At 40.0% G+C, this 20,827-nt stretch overlaps 1 protein-coding gene across 7 annotated transcripts in view; it reads right to left on the minus strand.

Moving 5' to 3' along the window:
• The window catches only part of AFG3L2 (AFG3 like matrix AAA peptidase subunit 2), a 45,546-nt gene that overhangs the window by 5,626 nt on the left and 19,093 nt on the right, over window positions 1-20,827 (minus strand). For 4 of the 7 annotated variants that reach the window (XM_081078233.1, XM_081078236.1, XM_081078234.1 and 1 more), the window contains 8 exons: window positions 19,049-19,202; window positions 17,770-17,877; window positions 17,553-17,678; window positions 15,147-15,257; window positions 11,784-11,899; window positions 7,207-7,407; window positions 5,635-5,829; window positions 1,089-1,864 (listed from right to left, as the gene is read on the minus strand). In XM_081078233.1, coding sequence (XP_080934359.1) covers window positions 1,622-1,864; window positions 5,635-5,829; window positions 7,207-7,407; window positions 11,784-11,899; window positions 15,147-15,257; window positions 17,553-17,678; window positions 17,770-17,877; window positions 19,049-19,202 — 1,254 coding nt within the window. In that variant the 3' untranslated portion in view covers window positions 1,089-1,621. Of the gene's footprint in view, window positions 1-1,088; window positions 1,865-5,634; window positions 5,830-7,206; window positions 7,408-11,783; window positions 11,900-15,146; window positions 15,258-17,552; window positions 17,679-17,769; window positions 17,878-19,048; window positions 19,203-20,827 lie in introns of those variants that run through there. The other 3 variants (XM_081078237.1, XM_081078238.1, XR_013995250.1) reach the window with 2 other exon arrangements.

Raw genomic sequence — 20,827 nt, forward strand, 5'->3', positions numbered from 1 at the left:
ACATGACTCATATTTGACACAACCCACTTTGTTCCACCCAGGAGGCCTCTCAGTTGAGGCCTGCCAGAACAGCCCATGCTGGCACCTCTCCTTGCAGTAGGATGAAGGAATACAGAATGTCTTATCTCCTCCTGGTGTGAAGAGCACACTAAACACACTGATGGTCAAGTGAGTCCTCCTACAGCCTTAAAACAAGTCTTCGCTCAACTATCTCCCACAAGCATCTTCTGAGGAAAGGAGGCCATCAATTCTGCAGGTCACGGAGAAACTCAAGCATCTCCCATGCTCCTGCAACGCAGTTAGGGAGTCAGAAACAGCTGCTTCTGTAGCTGGTGAGGTCAAGTTCAGCATTTCTGGGCTGTGGAAGTGTGGTTACAGGAGGAAGTGGCTTGCTTGGGCTACCTCCCACCCCATCAGCCAGTGCTCAAGATGCCACCTGATTCTGTATCATAAGTCGGAGAAGTCACTGTTCCCACAACTTAACTACATGAAGAATACGTAAGGCAAGCTGGAATAACATTAAAGGCTGCTAGAAAAATACTAATAAATGCAAAAATGTTTGATACCCCCAAGTCCAAAAGGCGATATTTGAAGACTCAGTACATCTTCCTCATGCCACCTTTTGGTAAGAATCTGACCTAGGTTTGCAACATTGCAGACCTCGGCTTTTCTGGAACCACACACACCCTTCTACGTTACTGTAACAGCTTATGATTCAGAAGACCTGGGAAGTCACAGGAGATCCAGTGCACAGGGGCCTTCCTAGCTTAATGTCACTGCCCTTCTCTAAAATCGAGGTGATGGCTTGGGACAGCCTGCCAGCCCACTGTGCTTACCCATCGACTTTCAGACCCAGACGGTGTGACTAACATGTGGTCATAACCAGTGTAGTGAGGATGAAAACTGATGGCATTATCACAGAAACTTGCACCGACTGACGTGGTATCAATATCTAGAGGTGACATCTAGAAGTCACTCATCCTCTTGTGGGAGCTGATGAGAACCAGAAAGACTGACATTTTGTTTTCCAAATGAAGGTATCCCAAGCATACCCAGTGAACCTTTGTGTGTTCAGAAGGAAAAAAGTACAGTGTTTACACTTTATTTTTGATGTAAAGAAGCTGTATTTACATAATACATTCATATTTTTAAATATGTTACAGCTTTCTGTAGAAAACCATTCCATTAAAATAGCAACATGTGATCTAGATTCAATCTTTAAAGTATAAGTCAAATTAAGATACTCTTATCAGGACTCCAATTTAATTTCACAGCCTCTGAAGGGAAATGGGAATGAAGAGTGGGTGATGGAAAGTGAAAAACAGATCTCTCACCCATTGGCAAGCTTTCACAGATTCTCTCTCCCTGACACACATCCAGCTGGCTCCACTGATGGTAGAGAGGGAGCAGCACCGAGCACCAACCTCCACTCCCCCAGAGTCCGGGGCCTTGGGAGAATCACGCTGCCACCCAGACTGGGACTTCGGAGGCTGAGGATTAAGTACTCCTCTTTCCACCACATCAACTGGTCAGCAGCTTGTTAAGATCAACTTAGGAGTGTTCTCATTCTTCTGAGAAAGCCAGAGTTGAAAAACTGTGCAAACTGAAACCACAATGAAAGCTAAAATGGCCTCCCTCCTTGAATCCGGTTGGCGATTTTCTCATCTGGGGACTCCTCTTTTTCCTTTACCCTTTCTTTGTTCCAGTCCTTAAGACCCTCTGGAAGTGAAGTGTCCTCATCCAAGCTGCCAGTGCCTTCCACAAATTCTTCATAGGTAGATTTTTCCGCAAATGGTCTGGGGCCCAAAAGTTCAACCATATCATTCTTATCTAATACTTCTTTTTCTAACAATAGAAGAGCAACCTGAAATGTGAACAATTCCCATTAAACACTGTATTCAGCAAAGTCTATTCAAAGCTAATGTTTTTATTTATAGCCAACCTCATCCCAAAAAAGGGTTTAAGAACATTGAAAAAGATACACACACACACACACACACACACACACACACACACACACACACAATTTTGGAGTAAGATGTGAAAAATACTAGAGAAACAAATGTCCATCAATGGCTAAACACATTTGGCACATCCACGCAATGAATGGTTATGTGCCTATAATAAAGAATCTCTCTGTTCCATTTATACATCTCGGAGAGATGAGAAAAGTGAGATGCACAATGTCTGTAGTATGCTATGTTTACTCTTTAAAGGAAGGAAAAAAATCTTTTTATGTGCCTATATACATAAAGAAATTCTGGAAGGATACATCTGAAAGTGAGTGGTTGGGGGTAAGCTGGGTGAAAAGACAGAAGCAGGGTGAGCAGGAAATTTTAAAAGTTAGTTGAAAATAATAAAGACAAACACAAAGATATAAAATGAATCCTGGAAGGTTCATATGAAAATATGTATCTTGAAATTCTATTCATTTGTATGGTTGAACCACAGATTTGACACTACCCATTTTAACAGGCCACCGAAAAAAGATACCTGACCAACTACGTGTGTGGAGGTGCATGATGGTGTCAGGGGAGCGGTGTTAGAGCACCATTACAGAAAATGAAGTGGGGTAAATTGATCTCATAAAATAGATTTAATAGGTAACTCCCTACTTAGAAATTTTTAACGTATCTGTAGTTTACGTTAAATGCTATGTTTTTAAACATAACAATAAAAATTTTCTACTGTCTTTTCCACTTTTAAAAACTTTATTATGGAATATTTCAAATAAATACAAAAATAGAAAAAAATGGATAACTAATCCCCATGTAACCACTTTCAATAATTATTAATTTAGAGCCATTTTTGCTTGATCTATTTCCTGTATTATTTTGAAGACAATCCCAGATGTATCATTTTATCCACGTTTTTGTCTATATCTCTAAAAGATAGACATTTGAAAAAATATAACCAGAATATTAAAATGATCTTTTTAAATATATTCTTTGCATACATAAGATTTGGAGAAAAGCTTTAGAATTTATTCTTAGGCCATCTTTAATTCTCATTTGCCTGTTTATACAGTTGTGGATAACCACTTAAGTTCTGATAATATATTTTATATATTATTGATATATTTTACATTCCTTTTTTCATGCTAAGTCTTCAAAATCCAGTGTGCATTCTATGCTCATACTACATCTCAATTCAGACTAGACACACTGACAGTACGGGCACGCTTAGAAGTTAATGGCAAGGGTTCTGCAGACAGGACGTCTGGGTCCGAATCCTGGTCCTACCACTTACCAACTAACTGCATAATGACCTTAAGCAAAGTTAAGCAACATTGTTTCTTTATCAGTTTCTTCATCTGTAAAATGGGAAAATAATGTAGTGACTTCAGGAGGTTGCAGGGCGTTTTAGAGAATACATCTTAAACAGTACCTGATACACATAAGATATTAAGTAAATGCTGGCTATTCTTATTCTCCTAAAGTTTGGCCCTTAGAGATCAACGTGTCCAACTCCTCATCCCACAAGTGAGTAAACTGAGGCCTGAGTTTGCAAGGCACTAGTCTTAGCAGCAAAGGCTGCTAAGCCACCTCTCCTCTTGACGGCTCTCTATCTCCTGGCTGGCTCGACATTACCTTGAACAGATTTAATTTTTCTGCTGGACCAAGCAGTACTTCAGAACTCTGCAGTGTTTCAAGAGACTCACTCTGTTGAACAAATTTTCCCTTCACAAACTCTTCTTTGTTACTGTTGTCAATCAGTACACATACTATACATATGGAAGAGATTACCTGGGTGAAGTCCCCTGGACCCATGTGAGCATTTATGGCGTACATGTGGGATCCCTGAACTCACACTTTGTCCTCCTGGAGCTAGTCATCCCGGGTAAGCACTTCCTCCCTCCACTCTTTTATAGCTCATTTCCTTCTTTTTAACTATTGGCTGTAGGGGGTAACCAACAAATCCTATGTCTGGCCTGGAGCTCCTATCCATGTTCCATTTGCAAATGCTTACTGCTCTGTCCTCTTGGGTGTCAAGACGGACCCCTCCCCTGCCACAGGCTGTGTCTGCCACTAGGAGGAATCCTGGAGTCATCAAGAGGGCTTTCCTCCCATTTGTTCACTACTTAATCTCATTAAGTTTAATCAGTAACTCTTGGTTTTTAGATCTGCCACCACCAGCACCATCTCAGGAATATTAACACACACCTGCAACAGCTCTGAGCTGGTGTCTGTTCTAGTGTCTCCCACTCCACTGGAGCTGGCACACTGCTGCCATACTCTCCTTTTAAATGATGAACTGTAACCATTTACACTCAAGATTCTTTAAGACTCTACCATAAAACAAGGGGGTTGGATTAGACCATTTGGAAAGTCACTTCTATTCCTAAAATTGTGTTTCTAAATTTTCCACCTAACTTTTGAGGATCGGGATACTGCAGACCCTGTTCCCCCATGATCTGCTCCAGGCAAGCAGACAGGCAGGCTCAATCCTGCCCTCCTCCCCACAACCTTCTCTGCTCACCAGGTCTCTACACTGAGAGCTCCTCCTCTCCTTTTCTTTCCCATTCACTGTAACCTGACTATGCTTCAAGGTAAAATTTAAGCCCTATCTTCTATCTAAAGCCTTCTCTGACCACTCTGATCTTTCCTTTCTTTGAGCTCCTGCTGCATACTTTCTAGTGTTTCACAGACACTAGCTCTCTCCTCACTTCACTGTGTACTTTTGTGAAAAGACGTTACGGAATTTTAGAATTACACAGCACAGGGAAGGCTCACAGGAGGCTTCTCTGAAGACTTGCTGATGAATAGCCTACCTTAGACTATTATTTTATCTGTGTCAACACTTTATAAGGCTTTTTCATTTGTGTTTTCTCATTAGAGTGTGAAATGTTCAAAGAACAAAACGTTCTAATTTTGGTTGCATGGATTCTGAATAATTAAGAGTTTATTGGATGCAAGAAATCCACTGAATTCCGAAAGAATTCGTCCCTTTGCAGGTGCTATCAAGTAAGGTACAATAATGAAAAACATGAAGCTATTTATCCATGGACGCTCATAATTAAGCCAAATACACTTTTTATGTGCTGATTTCCTGCTTATAAAGTTCAGCTAATTCTTTTATGTGCCCTTTCATCCGTCACAACCTGTTTATTCCAGAGGTAAAAAACAATGGTAAATTTCTATCAGTCCATTGTGCTCCATATTTAGGAGTACAGCAGGGCATCGAATAATGTCATTTCATTATAAGGCTGACGAGAGGCCATAGGAACTTAATTCTTGTTTATATCAACTAAACAAGATGGTAAAAATGGTTTCATTATAGGTCATTTCACTTCAAGTTGTAGAAAACATCAAAGACGTTAAGTGAGGATTTATTGTGCTGGTAAAATACTTGATGCGGAAGAGTCCAGATTCAAGTGTTTATATGGTAGTTGTTAATAGCCTTCATTCATATCCCGAAAGTCACCAGAGCTGAGATCATGCCTGCTTTTGCTCACCACCATATTCCCACCACCTCATGGAGAGAGAGCAGACACATCAGAATGAAGGAAAGAACCCAAGAGTTAGCCAGATATGGGGCAGGCTGACGTCTACCAACCAACTGAAAGAGTCAATCATCACTTTAACCTTTTTCTGCAAAACTGTGTAGAGAATCATTTGTACAACTGGCACCTACCTTTTCCACATCAGCTTTCTTTTCTGTGAGAAGAGCTACTGTTCTTTTATAAGCATCATTAATAAGTATTCGTACTTCGTCATCTATCAGTCTTGCAGTGGCTTCACTATAAGGTTTCTCTAATACCATGTCACCCTGACGTGGGAGGTCAAAGGAGATTTGCCCAACCTTTTCATTCATGCCAAACTGAACAATCTGAAAAAGAATGCATGATTAGTGGTGGACATCCATTTTTGCTGACAGGATAACATATTTTTATAAAATACCAATAAGTCTTTACAATGACATTAACTCCACACACTTCATTGTAATACTACTCTTTAACCTGCCAAAATCTACATGGCAGCCTTGAGCTGGCTGAGTAGACAGTGTTTTCTGCAGACAGTGGCAGCAATATATAGTGTTTTAAACTCCTCAACTAGGAATACAGACTGGAAGCCCACAGACAACATCCACAACGAAATCAGGTGAGAAACAGGTGGGGACAAATTCCAACGGCAATGAGACCTACATGATATTACTCTTCATGAAAAGAAGTAGAAGAGAAGCAAGAAGCATCTGACAGATCCACGAGAATAAGAACCCCAAACCCTCCAGGCTCTTCCTACCTGACGTGCCAACCTGACAACTAAATATGGAAGGGGCACCTGTATTGTCCTGTTCCCTGAGTCCTGAGTCCACAGGTCTGGGAGACTATAAGAAGAGGCTAGCCCACTCTGGGCCATGTGAGTCCCCAAAACTAACCAGAATAAGCCCCACATTAAGTAGAATCTTCTGGAAGTAAAATCCAAACTGACTAGAAAAGAGAAGGCCCAGATAAAAGTGGCGAGCAGGAACAGAGCCAGGAAAACTCAAAAAATAGAAAGCCATGTTTTTGAAAAACCATGAAAACAACAGGAAAGGGAATTCTAAAACTACAAAACAAGAAAAGCTGTCCTAATCTTCCTCCCTCCTAAGAGGTCAGGAAAACACATTTCATGTAAAAATGTGCAATAGAAAAATCTCTTATCAAGTTATTAGGAGAAAAAAGGGAGCAGAATAATGTCTCCTTAGATAAGGAAAGCAGGATGGGAAGACATGTCCATAAAACACAAAACTATAACCTACTACTTCAAAAAGGCTAAAGGAAATCAGGAGAATTAGAGAAAATATATATCAGGAGAATTAAAGACAACATATATCAGAATCCGAAAACTCAGATGAGGTGCTAGAACATAAGAAAAAGTTAGACATAAAATTAAAAAAAATATTTTAAAAGTAAAGATTAAGCTATAAAGAACATAAGAGCCAACAACCACAACAAATGATGCTGTAAGAAACAGAAGGTAAAGAGAACAGTAAGAGATTTGTTTTTAAATGAGTCATTAAAAAGGATTGAGAAAGTGATAGACCCAGAAGAGCTAACATATGAGTACCCAAGGAGAGTCATTTCTTTTCGTAAGTTTTGATTGCTTTAAAAGGAATTTCTTTTAAGAAACAATCTTTGCCTAAAAAGCCTAAACCAGTCAAACACATGAATGACCATTTCTCACGCAAATGTAAGATGAGGAAGAAATACTGTTTCATACTTACTTGAGCATATGCACTTTGAGTCACTTTTCTCAAGTCATCTTGAGCGCCAGTTGTAATTCTTCCAAAGAAGATTTCTTCTGACACCCGGCCACCCAGAGTCATGCACATTCTATCCAAGAGCTGCTCTTTAGTGTACAGGTATTGTTCTTTGGGTAAATACTGAGCGTAACCCAGTCCTTTGCCCCTTGGGATGATGGACACCTGGCAAGTAGAACACATACAAACTGTTGGAGATACACCACCAAATGTAGACTTGATCACGTTTATTTACAGACAGACTCACGTATAAAAAATAACTGGGCAACCCCATCAGCCTTGGCTAGATGAGAATTAGCAGGAATGACTGGTCAGGTGGAATATCTTCTCTTAGGATAACGTCACCTTAGAGTTGTAGAAAGTATTTCTTGTCTTTTTATAGAACTCAATTGAAACTATTCAGTCTTGACAAGAGGACTACTGGTGAGTGATGACTCCTCCTAAGAACTCAAATACAGTGCAGGCTAAATTCAACTTAACTGTCATCTACGGCCATGGCCACACCCGAAGGGGTAAGGCAGACCAAGATGCTCAACAGCCTTCATCTTCTAGTCCTCTTTTTGCAATTGAGTCAATTCCTTTAATGTTTTAAAAATCCACTTTATTGAGAGATCATATATAAAAAATGAACCCTTTTAAAGTATACAGTTCAAAGAGTTTTGACAAATATAACCTCCTATCACAATAAAGATACAAAATACTCTCCTCAATCCCTAAAAGTTCCCTTGTGCCTCTTTGTAGTCAACCTTCTCCCCCATCCCTAGTCCCAGGTGACTATAGATATGCTTTCAGTCCTTATGGATTAGTTACAATTTCTAGCATTGCATATAAATGGAATCGTACAGTATGCTTCATTGTGTCTGGTTTTTCTCACTGTTTCTGAGATTCACCCCCACTGTTGTATGTATTAATAGTTCATTCATTTTTACTGCTGTGTAGCACTCCATTGTATAAACATACCAAATATCCATTTCATTCTCAAGGGAAATCAGGGTTGTTTCCAGTTTACTGCTATTATGAATGAAGTTTGTAAAAGTCTTTGTGTAAACATTATGTTTCCACTTCTCTTGGATAAATATCTAGAAATAGGATCAGTTGGACATATAGAAGCATTTATCTTTAAAAGAAACTGAGACCATTTCCCGAAATGGTTATACCATTTCACATTTCCATGAGAAATGTATGAGAATTCCAGCTGCTCCACATTCTTACCAAAACTTAGGAGTGTCTTTTAAATGTTAACCATTTGGTATTTCCTTATGGTTTAATTTGCACTTCCCTGATGACTAATGATATTGAGATTTTTATTGCTTAATGTCTATTCATATACCATCTTTTGTGAAGTATATGCTAAAATCTTTTGCCTAGTTTCCTGAGTTTTATTGGATTGCTTGTCTTCTTATTATTGAGTGTTAAGAGTTCTTCATGTATTGTAGATACAAGTCCTTTTTTACATAAGTGTACTGCAAGTATTTTCAAAGTGTGTGGCTTGCCTTTCATTTTTTTATTTTGTTTTATTTTATTGGGGAAGGGGAACAGGACTTTATTGGGGAACAGTGTACTTCTGCCGGTTGAGAGGACATACTCCAACCAAGCCATCCAGGAGCTCAGTGGTAGCTCAGCTCAAGGTACCTTGTTCAATCTTAGTTGCAGGGAGCGGAGCCCACCATCACTTGCGGGACTCGAGGAATTGAACTGTGGTTGAGAGCCCACTGGCCCATGTGGGAATCGAACCAGCAGCCTTTGGAGCTCTAACCACCTGAGCCACCGGGCCGGCCCTTGACTTTCATTTTCTTAATGGTGTCTTTCAAAAAGTTTTTAATTTTGATGAGATCCCATTTATTAACTGTTTTTGTGGTTCATGGTTTTTTGTGTCCTAAGAAATTTCTGGCTACCCAAAGTTAAAAAACTTTTTACTATGTTTTCTTCTAGAAATTGTATAGTTATACTGTTATGATCTATTTCAAATTGTTTTTTTTATATATGATGTAAGGGTCAATATTTACTTTTTTCATTATAAACACTGAGTTGTCAGAACCATTTTGGTAAGACAATCCTCCCCACCTTGAATTACCTTGGAATCTCTGTTGAAAATCAATGAACTAATTATGTGTGAAGGTCTATTTCCGAACTCTATTCCATCTCACTGATCTTTACATCTAGTTCCTTTCACTAATATTAGCTTCATTACTGTAGCTGTATACAATGTCTTCAAATCAGTTAGTGGGCCAGCCCCATGGCTCAGGTGGTTGGGGCGCCGTGCTCCTAATGCTGAGGTCGCTAGTTCGATTCCCACATAAGCCACTGAGTGAGCTGCCGTGAGCTGCTGTGAGCGGCTGACCGATGACTGGCGACCAACTGCCTCAGCCCGGGGGGAGCGCAAGGCTCATAATACCAGCATGGGCAAGGGACCTGTGTCCTACACAACTAGACTGAGAAATAGCGGTTGAACAAGAGTAGTGGGGGGGTAGGTGGAAGAAAGGGGGGGAAAAATTCCTTCAACTTCATTTTTTCGGCCATCGTAGCTGATATCTGCACTTCCATGTAAATTTTAGAGAAGCATTATCAATTTCTACAAAAAAAGTCTGCTCTAATAATGATAGCGATTACACTGTAACTACAGATGAATTTGGGGAGAACTGACATCATAGCATTCCATGAACATAGTATATTTCTATTTTTATTTACGTCTTGCTTAAGTTAATGTACAGGTCCTACAAAGATTTTTGATAAATTTATCCCTATGTATTTCATATTTTTGGATGCTGTTGTAAATAAAATTGAATTTTTAAAATTTCATTTTGCAATTGGTCATTGCTAACATACAGAAATACAAGGTGTGATCAAACAATATAGTGAATGTTCAAATAAAACAAATTTATTACAGTAAAAGACACACTGCCATTAATCCCCCTCAAAATACTCCCCCTCACTTCCAACATACTTATCCCATCATTCTTGCCACTTTCTGAAGCAGTTCTGGAAGTCCTCTTTCGTGAGTGTTGTTAGTTGTGCTGTCATGGGTGCCTTGATGTCTTGAATCATTTTGACATTGGGGAACAGCCAGAAGTCGCACAGTGCCAGATCTGGTGAATAAGGTATCCGTAATAAGGACACACCGTAAATGTTTTTATTTGACAGACACTGCCATATACCAGAAGAGATGTGTGACACGGAGCATTGTCATGATGGAGGATGAAACCATTTACCCCAGCACACTTTAAAACACACCTTCTCTCAATCATAGCTCACACCCGACAGACTGCACCAAACAAGTTGAAACCTGTCACACAGTTACTAAGGTTCAATGCACCTCTTCCCGTATAGAAGATCTCTGCCTTTCCGCTCGATGATACTTGGCAGCAGCATTCACATCTTGTGATCACAACGGAAAGGCTCCATGTCACGCATCACTTCTGGTATATGGCAGTGTCTGTCAAATAAAAACTTTACGGTGTGTCCTCATCCACCTTATTCACCAGATCTGGCACGTGAGACTGCTGGCTCTTTCCCAAGTCAAAATGATTCAGGACATTGAGGCAGCCACGACAGCACAACTAACAACACAAAAGGGGACTTCCAGAACTGGTTCAGAAAGTGGCAAGAACAATGGGATGTGTTCAAAGTGAGGAGGAGTATTTTGAGGGGGATTAATCGCAATATGTCTTTTACTGTAATAATTTTTTGTAATTTAAACATTCACCACGATTTTTTGGTCACACCTCCTTGTGTATGGAACTTGATTTCAGCAACCTTACTAAGTTCACTGATTAGGTCTAGTGGCTTTTTTAGATTATTTAAGATGTTTTGTGTGCACTCTAATGTTGTCCCCTTACTTCAGGAGATCCCCCTCAATTTCCAGCTGTCCCAACATTGCAAGTCAGTTAGGCTGCTTCCTGTCATCCAGGCTGCATTGGTTTGGGGGAACACACACAGTGGAAAAAGCAGAAAATTTAACTATCTCACTTGGCACACCCCTGTTCTCTTTGGTCTCTGTTTACCTTCCCAGGCTCTCTGGGATCTCGTTGTACAGGCATAGTTTAGTGGTCAGACAGCTATATGTACGGTTTCTACTTAGATTTGGATCTCACCCCCTGTAGGTTTCTCATTTCTAGGATTTTCCAGTTAAATTTTCAATATTCTTCAAATCCTGAACGTTCTCCTTTGCCGCCTCAATATAGTAAGGCCAGCATTTTCCACCAGTTGCTGTGGAAAACTCTCCAGCAAGAAAGCCACAAATACCCAATCTAACCAACTGTAGTTGCTACTATTTCAGAGTAAATTTTCCTCCAGTGTTGGTCTGCTTTTGGAAACTTTTCAATCTCTTCTAAGAGTAGTTTTCTTTCCAAAATTTTGTAACTTATTTGTGGGAGGGTTTACATAATCACTTCATCCCACTATTATTACTAGCTATGTCTGTTAAATTTCTTTTAATTTAAAAATCTTATCCATTTATCTTTTGCGGGAATGCAATATTCTCCTCAAGTAATTGCTCACACAATCATCTGAACTTGACTACTGTTCAACACAAACTGCTTTACCTTTAGAAGTGGGTCTGCATGTTCCAGATACCAGCCAGCAACTGCATGACCTGCTTCATGATACGCCACAGTTTTCTTCTCCTCAGGCTGCAGAACCTGGGTTTTTTTCTCTAAGCCTGACAAAATAAAAACAAAAAACCCAAAACCACTGCTTTAGTGACACTGACATAAAAAGACAATTACAGGGTGGGGATGAGGGAGAAGGTGAGAGGATTAGAAAGCACAAATTGGTAACCACAAGATTGCCATGGGGATACAAAAGATAGTTTGGGGAATATAATAAACAATGTTGTAAAGATTTGGTAGGGTATCCGATGGGCACTTGTCTTATTAGGGAGACCACTTCCTGGACAGTGTGGTTGCCTGACCACTGCAGTGTACACCTGAAGCTGAAGCTGAATAATAATGAATGTCAACTATATAATTTAATATATATATATATATATATTCATGGGATGTGGAGCACAGAATAGGGAAAAGAGTCAATGGAATTGTAACAGCTACATATGATGTCAGAGGGGTAGTAGATTAGAGGAGTGGACTTATCACTTTGTAAGGGGTATGAATGTCTAGCTATTACATTGTTTGTACACCTGAAACTAATAAAAAAAAAAAGGACAATTATACAATACTACACAATGCCTTATCTAAAAGGTAATTTAGAGATTAAGATGCTTCTGACAATCCAAAAATTACCAATCAAGGTCAGAATAAAAGGAAAGGATCAACTTCAAAATACACCCAGTTATAGCAAAAATGCAGTCACTCCCCCTACGCCCAGGCCCATGTTTCTAACTCTTCCACTCTTTTGAGCCACATATATTGTTTCGGGAAATAAACAGGAATGCAAAATTAAATTTAGCACTTAGATCAACTTAAAGCCTATCCAATTCACAGAAAACATGGAAGTCTGAAAAGCACTCACTGCTCAGTCTAGGTATTCAGAATTATCAAGCTCTGGGTGTACAAAGATGCCTGCCACACAAAAGACTGCCTACTCTCTGTTCCTGATGGAAGCTAGATGATAGCCAGGGGAAGGATTCAGCTAAATATCTGGAAGTACCGACTCAGAGTTGGTAAGCCAATGCTGCAGCACCCAGCACACTCACCAGACAGCCAGGGGGTTCCAGGAGCCAGGAAAGCAGCAGCACAGGGTAGACCAGAGAAGGTGAACGCCAGCAGACCTGTGCTGGGCCCGTGTGTCAACTACAGAGCTGAAGGACCCCTAATTCAAGCACTATTCTTCTCTGGCCTGGATAAAGGTGGGTGCTGAACCTCTTATGCACCTTTGTAATATAGAAATTAACTACACAGTTTGTACTAATCACACCAAATCATTACACCATGACAAAAGTAGTTTTGTGGTGTTCAAGATAACTCATCTAAGAGAATATCTCAAATGATAAGATATTAAGAACTCCAGAAGATCTAAAAAAAGAGAGCACTATGTTCCAATGACACAGCGCAAGACAAGTATATACCACAGTGAGAAGTATATCCAAGGGTAGGAAGTTACAGAGGCTGTGTTAACAAGCCCTGTTTTCCACAGATTAGCAGTTCTTACTGAGAAAATAAAAACTTAAATATTTTCCCCATAGTTTATCACAGGAATTTTTCATTTTCAGTATATAATTACAGAACAAGGGCTGCCCAGGGGTGGTCTAAAGTGGCTGAGCTGTGAACAGGTAAATGGCCACCAACCTTAGAGCAAGGCGTACTACTACCTGCTGCCCTGTTCCCTTTCACAGTCTCACGTTATACTAAGCACTGACAGCTTCCCCGACCTAAAAAGCCACAAATACACAGTTTTCATATGTCTCTATAGTGGTTTATTTTGCTTAATTCCGTGCACAACTCTATCATCTTAGATTTTTTTTCTTTTCATTAACAAAAATCTAGAATAAGGGTCTACTCATTCATTCAGTAGTTATTTAGCACCCAATCCAGGTTGAGCACATTGCTATCCTAGCTCTAGATTCTCACTGTAATCTCCACTAATCTGGCTTCGTACTCTCCACTCAATTGAAACTATCACGTCAAAAGTCACCAAAAACAGTCTCACTGCCAAGTCCAAAGGCCATTCTCGCTCATGTCCCCACATCATTTGATCGTGCTGACAACTCTTCCTTTATCAACATGTCCTTGGCCTTATCTCCCTTCTCCTGCACCTCCTAGGTCTCTAATGGCGTATCTTCCTTGTCCGCTACGCTGAGGCATCTTCTGGGCCTGTAGCACACAAAAAGCTTTGCTGACTCCCTTTTCTTTCCTCTTGTCCCAAATGTGAACATTTGGCACCACTTACTATGTGGGTCCCTCCTCCTCCCATTAGCCACCTGCTCCCTGTGCCGTCTCTTTCACCTCACAGGAACCACAGCCTGTACTACTGCAGCTCTGCAGAGTTCCTCGTGGACACCCTTACCCATCTCCAACTCGGCACGTCTCATTTTCTGCCAAACCAGCTGCCTCAGAGCACCCCATTTTCCTGCAGCTTTTCAGTTGTCCTTTTTATTTCTTTGCCTATTACCACTGAGACTACCTACACTAAAGCCTGCTATCTCACATGAATGACTACAAGTTCTCTGCCTCCAGATGTTTCCTTCTTCTTCAGACTCAGTGCCATGGGAAAAAAAACCACATTAGTTCAATACTGGCCACAGGACATTTAAAGAGTCCATGAGCTTAACATTCCATGCTTTCTAAAATCTAGACTGAAATAACTTTTCTCAACTTTGCCTTACTTCGCACAGGAACTTGAGTCTTACTGGAATATTTTCCCTCCACGAAACACAGGCTACAACACTGCCACCTCCAAACCACCTTTCTGTTCATGCCACTTTCACACAGTATCCCATTTGTCTCTTAAACCTAGTTTAAATCCCACCTTTTAACTGCAGTCTTTTCCTCCCTTTGAAAGCCAAAGTTCTTAAATTCCTAGTTATCTTTTTATGAGAATTAAGTTGTAAGCTCTCTACACGGCGAGGAAAACATGTTACGTGCATCTCCCACGGTGCTGAGGGGGTGATGCAGCACAGAGCACTTAACTCATACGACGAAATTTTTGGAATAGGAAGGTTGTGTGCATTTACAAACAATTAGATTGGTATAACTGAGGGGAAGACACCTCCCTGCTTGCTGCCCGTGTGAGTGAGGCAGTGCATCAGCTGCCATCTCAGACTCACTCAACACCTGAACCATCCATCTCCACGTAGATCGCAGGGGAGGGCAGGGGGTTCACAGCACCAAAGCAACACAGCAGGTACATGGCGAGCCCCAGGGAGGGGGAAATGTGCTTTTGCTTTAGATCTTGAAAAGAAATCCCTGGCTTATCAGCCTTCTGATTTGAGTCACATTCAGTGGCCTTACCACCGATCACTCGTTCAATTGCTTGTTCAAAGTGTTTCTCGTTTATGGACTCTGAAAGATGTCTCGCAGCTATCAGAGCAGCTTCATTGCAGACATTAGCTACATCAGCTCCTACAAAAATGAACATACAGAATAGCTTATTCACCAAATATGTATACTGAAATGGATTAGCCACACATTATGGACGACTACATCCCGTCAACTTCTTAACCAGCAGTAGACTGGATAAGGGTTTTATGTAAATATAATTCAGTTTGATGCATGGTAACCCTAAGGTATTCTAGCATTCAGTAACAGCCTGGTACAATCCTGGCCTTTGGAGATGCAAGTATTAGTAGTAAAGATAATTACAAGCAAATATTTACCTTTATAGACAATATGGCTCATATAACAGCAAACTAAGATAGTATTTAAAAATGCCCATTAATTAACTTAGTTTTATCTCTATTGGGAATGTGACTTATGTAGATATTACACAATATGCTGATGTATAATGAAAAACATAAGCATTAAAAAATAACCTAGTACGTTCAGTTAAACAATGAAAGTTAAACATGTGAAACTTGCAAAATGCTTTCTAGATCCATAAGGCTCTTTTAATTCACTTTTCAGTTGAAGTATTTGGCAATGCAAATAAGCTACAGTACAATGTATGTGCTCAATAAATAAATATTAAAATGCTATAAATTCCAAAGACAAAAAACAAGTAAAAAGTTAGGATCCCCTGGGATGTTTAAGATGCCAATCTTTGACCACACTGTATTCTCATATATTCAAATGGTCCTTTTTATTTCATTTTAAGTTTGGAAAAGGGAGATAGATAGGGAATGGGGAGAAAGAATCACATTTTACATTTAAAAACTCTTGGAATAAGCCCATTAAAAGATGTTCAGCATCACAGGTCATTACAGCAGTGCAAATCAAAACCTTGAGATACTAATTCACACTCACTAACATGGCTCTGGTCAAAAAGACATATAATAACAAGTATTGGCAAGGATGTGGAGAAACCAGAACCCTCATACACTGCTGGAGGGAATGTAAAATGGTGCAGCCACTGTGGAAACAATTTGGTAGTTCCTCAAAAAGTGATCCAGCAATTTCTCTCTTAAGTATATAACCAAAAGAAATGAAAACATGTCTACACAAAAATCTACACATAGATGTTAATAGCAGCATTATTCACAATAACCAAATGACAGAAAAAACACAAATGATGAACGGATAAAATATACCATTGTATAGTATATCCATACAGTGGAATATTATTCATCCATAAAAAATAAAAAAAATAGGGGCTGGCCCGGTGGCTCAGGCGGTTAGAGCTCCATGCTCCTAACTCCGAAGGCTGTTGGATTCCCACATGGGCCAGTGGGCTCTCAACCTCAAGGTTGCCAGTTCGATTCCTCGAGTCCCACAAGGGATGGTGGGTTCCGCTCCCTGCAACTAAGATTGAACATGGCACCTTTAGCTGAGGTGCCTCCCAAATGGTTTAGTTGGCTGGAGCGCGGGCTCTCAACCACAAGGTTGCCGGTTCGACTTCCGCAAGGGATGGTGGGCTCCGCCCCCTGCAACTAGCAATGGCAAGTGGACCTGGAGCTGAGCTGCACCCTCCACAACTAAGATTGAAAGGACAACAACTTGACTTGGAAAAAAGTCCTGGACGTACACACTGTTCCCCAATAAAATCCTTTAAAAAAAAAAAGAAAACTTAAAAAAAAATAAAAAAAAAGAATGAAGTTCTGACAACATGGATGAACTCTGAAAACATCATGCTATGTGAAAGAAGCCTAGCACAAAAGACCACTGGTATATAATTCCACCTATATGAAAGGCAAAAATAGGAAAATCTATAGAGGCAGAAAGTAGATTAGGAGTTGCCTAGGGCTAGGAGTAGAGAGGGAGTGGTTACTGATAGATTCTTTTGGAGTGATGAAACTGTTTTTAAATTATAGTGATTAGGTTGCATAAATCTATATTTAGTAAATATACTAAAAACCCTTGAATTGTACACTTCACACCAACGTGAATTTTATGAATTTTAAAATATGTTAATTTTACCTCAATAGACTTGTTTTTTAAAAACCCAAATAATTTCTTCAACATTTATGGTTAAAATAATAAGCTGTCAAGGAATGTCACAAATTATCCAGAGACAGAGGGAAGAGAGTGAGGGTACTGATAAGGTTGGACATGAATTAAGAATTGTTCCTAATGCTAGGTGATGTGTGGTTCATTACACTATTTTCTCAATTTCTGTCATGTGTTTGAAATTTCCCATAATAAAAAATAAAAATATATACTTAGGAAGTCCCATGGTGAGAGGTAACAAAGTGAACTGGTACCTGGTAATTGCCACTGATTTAAAGGATTTATGAACAGAATAGCAGGTTATAATCCACTCACCTGAAAACCCTGGAGTTAAGGATGCAAGTTTTCTTGCCAGTTTCTCCCTTTCCAAGGCACTGTCCAGTTTTAGTGGCCTGAGGTGAACTTTGAAAATAGAGGCTCTTCCTTTAATGTCTGGTGGTCCTTGAGAAATTATTTTTAAGGAAAAAAAAATCATAGTGAAACAGTGACATCCTCATGAAAGCTGGAATGAACCCAATGAAAATCATCTTACCAATAAAAATTTGCCTGTCGAAGCGCCCTGGCCTCATCAGTGCAGGATCTAAGATATCTGGTCGATTGGTGCCTGCCAAAATGACTACATTTGTTGTTGTGTTAAAACCTGAAAAGGTAATAACAAAGACGCAATCATTATTAAATGACATGAGGCAGAAAGTAACAGTGTGCCTGTCAAGAATGTATGAACACTACAGATATAGTGATACTTAAATTTTTTTCAATTTATTATGTAATGCTTTTTAAGTCACAAACATAAATGAGTTTCCTTACTAGTCACCTTGTCCTTAATGATACTAGTCATATATATGACTTAAAACTTTAAAAACTAATTTTCTAAGACAAATAACCAAAGATTTTTAATTTACTTAACTAGAAATTTATATTATGTTGTCAATTTTAAAAATGTTTTAAAATCAAGATTAAATTTGAAAACGATGTGTCTATACTCCCTGAGCTATGGGACAACCCTTTGAATATTTGAAGACACGTATCAGTCTTCACCTCCAAACTTTCCTCCAGGCTCAAGTTGCTTGGTTTTATTGGCCGTTTCTCAAATGTCAAGGCCATGGCCGTTGAGCCTTCACCCTCAGGACCCTAGCACTGAATGGGCTCAGGTGCTGATTTTCCCCAAGTATGGATCTCTGCTTTAAACATGTGGCATTACATGTGGACTGAAACCCACAGAGTAGAGGAGGAACCCTACCTTCTGATTCTGGAAACTATGCCACTCAGTCATGTAAACCAGCTCAATACTCGGCACTGTGCCTGTCCTTCCTAAGCACCCAACAGCATCCATGTGTCTTACAGCAGGAACCACAAGGTTGCCGCTGTAAGGAACCACAAGGAACCACAACTCACTTTCCTAAATAAAAGAAAAAGCTGACTAACGTGGAAAGATTGCTACCCTCTTAGTAAAAGAGTATTCGAAATCTGCCAAATTAATACTTGGTTATACATGGGTTTTCCTGAGGCTTCACAATCATAAACAGTTTTGAGAATGAGAATTCTTTTGTGAATCATTTCACCAATTTTTCTCTTATTTAACACCAGGTACAAATACCATCTTAACACCATTATTAAGTTATGGTAAACTGCCAGGCAAGAATATTTTGCTATTATGTGTACTGGTATAAAGGAGCTTTTAAAAAGGGCTATTTGTTTCAGAAAAATGATTTTTTGGGGGGGTACTCAATAGCAGCACAAGGATTTTCCTTTTAGATGTGACATATAAAATAATTAGTGTAGTTTAAAATATAAAAAACTTGAATATTCACCATCCATTTCCACAAGCAACTGATTGAGAGTATTCTCCTGCTCACTCTGACCCCCAAAGTTGCCTCTTCCTCTCTTCCGTCCCACAGCATCTATTTCATCAATGAAGAGAATGCAAGGGGCATTCTTCCTTGCAAGGGCAAATAAGTCTCGGACCTGGATAAAAATATAACCACTAGAGTCACTTGACAAGTGAATATTTATCCTAATAAAAAATAAATGTCAAGTTTCCTATCTCACAAGAAGACAATCTTTTTGTGTTATACACTGTACAGTAGCATATTAAAAGTTACAGGAGCAAAGAAGTGAAGTGGCAAGTAATGAGTAACTGATTTAAGGTGAGCAAATATTTCTATAATCTCATAAATTATTGTATATGTAATAAGCACTAACAATATCTGCTATTTTTGTATCAACAAATTAATACTACATATTTTTGGCCTACAAAAAGATAACATAGTAGCACTGTAAACTTTATATTCAGTTTAAAAGTTCAAACTACTCTGAGGTTCACATTTCATGTCTGAGGCTATTATTAAAAAGCAGCGATTACTAAAAGATCTAGGCAACATTTTACACAGAAAGCAAAGGCATAACCAAAGTCCACCCAGCGATTGATCGCCCCAGAGTGACCAACGGTGCCCTGCCATCAGCCCTGCTGCAACAGAAGCAGTTGTGAGGCCCCTGCACCCATTCTGTCTCACTAATCATGTTCCCCAGGCCACTAGTTTAGGTGGGTTGAAGAAGGAATAGCCATCCTCATGCCTCATCATCAGCTGAGAGAGTTCAGGGTCCCACCCTATCACCTACCCCTACTGAGAGATTTAGAGACAAACTCCCTACGCCACATAATCCTTTTACTTCACTCACCAGAAGTCCAAGTCTCCCGTCATCCTCCCCTGCCTGGACTTCTGGGGTTTTCATACCTACACTGCTCGGAGCACATCCCCCAACACAACTCATGTGCCTGTACAGCCTCCCCTCTAAACTCCAGAGCTAGGATCAACAGATCCCCACTCCCAAGCTCTTCCCAAAAATGTCCTTCACTTCTTTGCCTGAACTCAACTTTGGCTGTCACTGAAAAGCTCTCAACTGGAAGGTTTTTCATCTTTGCCTCTAGGCCAGCTGCAGTTGGGGTCTACCCCATTACTACTGCCAAAATAATTCTGTTGGAATTCCCCCTGCTTGTTGAGGCTCCTGCCATGTGGCAGGCATTCCAGTGCTCCATGGGCGTGATTCCCCACTCCCCCACCCACAACCCCCACCAGACACTATTTTCTTAGTGATTTCCACATCTGTGTGGGTCTTGGTCTATCAATTCCCTGACCCACCTCTTCTATCAATCACCTTTTGCTTCACTCTGACATGACCAGCATTGCCCAGTCCCCTCTAAACAACCAGCCTCAAGCAGTCTACTCTCTGACCACCCACCTTCCAGCCAGTCTGGCCTGCCCATCAACTCAAGCACCTCCCACAATCAATTCTTCACCTACTTCTGAGCTCTCCATCCCGTGAGGCCCACTGCTTTCCCACCATCCATACCTCCTCTCCGGTCTTCAATTCCCTTCTGGCCCATCTTAGTTAGATTCCATGATCTCAACACTCAACTCCCCCATGCTCCCCTATTTTTCTAAGACTTATCTGCCATACAAAACCCATATGAATCCACCCCAACTCTACCTATCATAGTTTATCTAATCTAAAATGCCACTAATGGTAAAATCCATCATTACTGTACTTTCCACTGAGAAAGACAAAAAATGCTGTCAACTGATAGCACA

This window comes from Rhinolophus hipposideros (assembly GCF_964194185.1).
Source record: "Rhinolophus hipposideros genome assembly, chromosome: 17".
In the NCBI taxonomy this organism is placed as follows: domain Eukaryota; kingdom Metazoa; phylum Chordata; class Mammalia; order Chiroptera; family Rhinolophidae; genus Rhinolophus; species Rhinolophus hipposideros.